Raw genomic sequence first — 3,443 nt, forward strand, 5'->3', positions numbered from 1 at the left:
GTGACCATTATGAATAAGACTTGAATCACTCAAAGTTCAAAGAACAATGTATTTATTGGTTAAATTTGAAATATTAAAATTTGAACTTTCTATTTTTTAAAAAGTACTTAAAAGATGAGCTGCAAGTGAACACTAAGCAAATTGAAAAACTATTTCAAATGATTGACCTGTCTCCTGTAATTGTCAAACAGTACAGGCTCAACTTGAGACAGGAAAAGAACCTACATCAGACAAATGTAATATGAAAAGGAGGGTACATTCAGTCTGGTGAACTCAGATTATTTCCCAAACTATATCTACATTTGATAAACACAATATGGAAAATTAAATAGTTGGATGGGGGAATTTATTTTATGTTTGTATAATATTGAGGATTTTTTTTTTTTTCTGTAGGTATGACAAGATAAAGGAAAAATGAAGAACCACTCAGAGGAGATAGAGTTCATTTTGCTGGGACTGACAGATGACCCTCAGCTACAAATTGTGATCTTCCTCTTTCTGCTCGTGAATTACATCTTGAGCATGACAGGGAACTTAGTCATCATCATCCTCACCCTGTTGGATCCTCGACTCAAGACTCCCATGTATTTCTTCCTCAGAAATTTCTCCTCCTTAGAAATTTCATTCACCACAGTTAGCATCCCAAGGTTCCTGATAAGCATTCTCACTGGAAATAAAACAATTTACTACAATAATTGTCTTGCCCAATTATTCTTTCATATTCTATTTGGAGCCACAGAGTTTTATCTCCTTGCTGCCATGTCCTATGACCGCTATGTGGCCATCTGCAAACCCCTGCATTACCCAGTCATCATGAACAGCAGGGTGTGCTACCAACTTGTCCTCAGCTCCTGGCTAACTGGATTCTTAGTCATCTTCCCCCCTTTGCTTTTGGGACTCAGGCTGGAGTTCTGTGCTTCCAAAGCAGTAGATCACTTCCTGTGTGATGCATCTCCTCTCCTGCAGATCTCTTGCACAGACACACGCTTCATAGAGTGGATGGCTTTTCTCTTAGCTGTGATGACACTTGCCATCACGTTGTTCTTAGTGATCCTCTCCTATGCTTTCATCATCAAAACCATCCTAAAATTCCCTTCTGCTCAGCAGCGAACTAAGGCCTTTTCTACCTGCTCCTCACACATGGTTGTTGTCTCTATCACTTATGGGAGCTGCATCTTCATGTATATGAGAACATCAGCAAGGGACAGGGTGAGTCTCAACAAAGGTGTGTCTGTGCTCACCACTTCTGTGGCCCCTGTTCTAAACCCTTTCATCTACACCCTCAGGAACCAGCAGGTGAAGGAAGCTTTCAGGCATATGCTTCACCGATTTTGATGTTTTTCAAACAATGAGACAAAATTTGGACATATCATGCTCCTGGAAAAGGAATGAAAACATTGATCTCGGTTGTCACTTCCCTCATTGTAATCCGTGCCAATTTTCTTCTTCAGTTTTAAAATCACAATAGATTTTCTAGCTCTTTCTATACTCATACATGCTCTTCATTCCAATGTATCTTCATAATTGGTAGTAGAAAGTGACTTCTCAAATCCATAATATTAAATAATATCTTTACCTAAAGTTATCTTCTAATATGTTTCTTTGGACTGGATGTTTAATAGAAATAAATCTTTCCTTATATGTTGTTATTTTGTGCTGCTAAATTTGTCTGAGACAAATAACATGATAATTATTATTCAGAATAATTGGGATTGTAAAGGGAAATTAAAAACTTGAACATTTGAGTAACAGTCAATTTCTCATAAGATGTATTACTTATACTGAACTTTGGAAAATAATAAAACTAAAGATTCAGTGAGACTGTGATAAGGAGATGAGATATGCAAATTAATTTGTATTCCCCGAATATGGATCATTTGTGCATGTGTAGTTATTAGTTACATATCACTTGTAATAAAATTAATAGAACTAAACGTTTTGGTGCTCCTTATTTAGACAAGTTAACCTTTACAAAATGCTAGAACTGATAGTAGCTCAATAAAAAATTCCATGTATTTTAATATGTACTTGTTTTGAATAAATTTCTATGTACTTAATATAATTTCTAAATTCAAAACTTCCTAGTACTTCATTTTGTATCAAGTTCACCTAATTATGTTTATTTTATATTTATATTAGGATACCTTATATCATCCCCTACCAGAGATCCCACACCTTTTTCCATTGAATATTCTACTCAGTGTGTATATTATTAGTTACTGAGGGGCCATTGATGCATAGTTATGGTGGGGTCAGGGACACATTTCCTCCTAGTATACCTTCCCACCCTGTGGCTCTTATGTTCTATTTTTTTTAAATAATTTTTTATTTATTTGAGAGAGAGAGAATGGGCGTGCTAGGGCCTGTAGCCACTACAAATGCCCTCTAGACACATAGGCCACCTTGTGCATTTGGATTACCTGGGAGCTGGGGGATCGATTCTGGGTATGTGGGCTTCACAGGAGTACCTTAACTACTAAGCCATCTCTCCAGCCTAGCTCTTACATTATTTCAACCTCCTCTTACATGATATTCACTAAGCCTTGGAAGGCATGTTAGATGTCTACTTTAGTGTTGAGGTGTCGGCAGGCTCTTGGTATCTGTTTTGATGAGTTTAAATCTGCTCAGTGTCTACTGCCTTTCAGGAGGCTTTCTGGCTGGCTGTGAGAACAGCACTGATAGTTATTCTGCCACTTCCTCTGTAATGTTTTCTGGGTCACTATTTTCTAACCAAAAATTGGTGCAACATTGATCAAGGCAGGTAAGGAGAATTTTTGAAGGGTATGAGCTCTTCATTTAATCAAAAAAATTAAATTAAATTAAATTAAAATAAACAGTGGCAGCTTCCCACTAGGGATTTTGGCTTTCCAATCTTAAGCTTGCATTGGATTCTCGGTAGCATGCAATAATTTCCTCCCACTGAGCAGGCTTCATTTCCAGCTAGAGAGCAGTTGATGTACCCCATAACTTATGTACCACTACTGCAAATGTAGGTGCATCTTTCCTGGCTGGTTGATTTTGTAGCTTGCAGGATCACTATTTTACAAACTTTTGGTGACTTTTATCCTTCAGTAGCTCTCATAGCACTTTCTAATATTTTTATAGCTAGCTAGTAGCATTTCAGTTCCAACTTGAATTCTCAATGTTCTGCAATTGCAGCATGTGGTGTCTTCAGCAATAGGGTCTTGTCATACAGTTCTGGTGATTAACCAAGTGCTTTGACAATGATATGCAAGGTTTATTGAACCTTAAGCGCCTACCTATGGGACAGGGAAGGAGGTTCACCTGATTCTGGCACTGGGTACTGGGGTTTACTAGCAAGGTCTGATGAATTCAGGGAAAACGTTTCCCACCACACCATCAGGGCACTTTCTCCCAAATTATGCCTCACTCTCTCATTTTAAGTTATATAGTTTAATTGGCTAGTGAAGAGGTAGGTTTCT

At 37.6% G+C, this 3,443-nt stretch overlaps 1 protein-coding gene across 1 annotated transcript; it reads left to right on the plus strand.

The window, feature by feature from the left end:
* The first annotated feature begins 414 nt into the window (after positions 1-414).
* LOC101600777 (olfactory receptor 6C6-like) lies at positions 415-1,335 on the plus strand. The gene has a single exon (XM_004650476.2). The coding sequence runs from the start codon at positions 415-417 to the stop codon at positions 1,333-1,335; it is 921 nt and encodes a 306-aa protein (XP_004650533.2).
* The last annotated feature ends 2,108 nt before the right edge of the window (positions 1,336-3,443 follow it).

Source organism: Jaculus jaculus, chromosome 6, assembly GCF_020740685.1.
Source record: "Jaculus jaculus isolate mJacJac1 chromosome 6, mJacJac1.mat.Y.cur, whole genome shotgun sequence".
In the NCBI taxonomy this organism is placed as follows: Eukaryota; Metazoa; Chordata; class Mammalia; order Rodentia; family Dipodidae; genus Jaculus; species Jaculus jaculus.

Bases quoted from the DNA above. Each gene is read 5' to 3' on its own strand.
- LOC101600777 (XM_004650476.2), top strand. From the start codon at position 415: ATGAAGAACCACTCAGAGGAGATAGAGTTCATTTTGCTGGGACTGACA.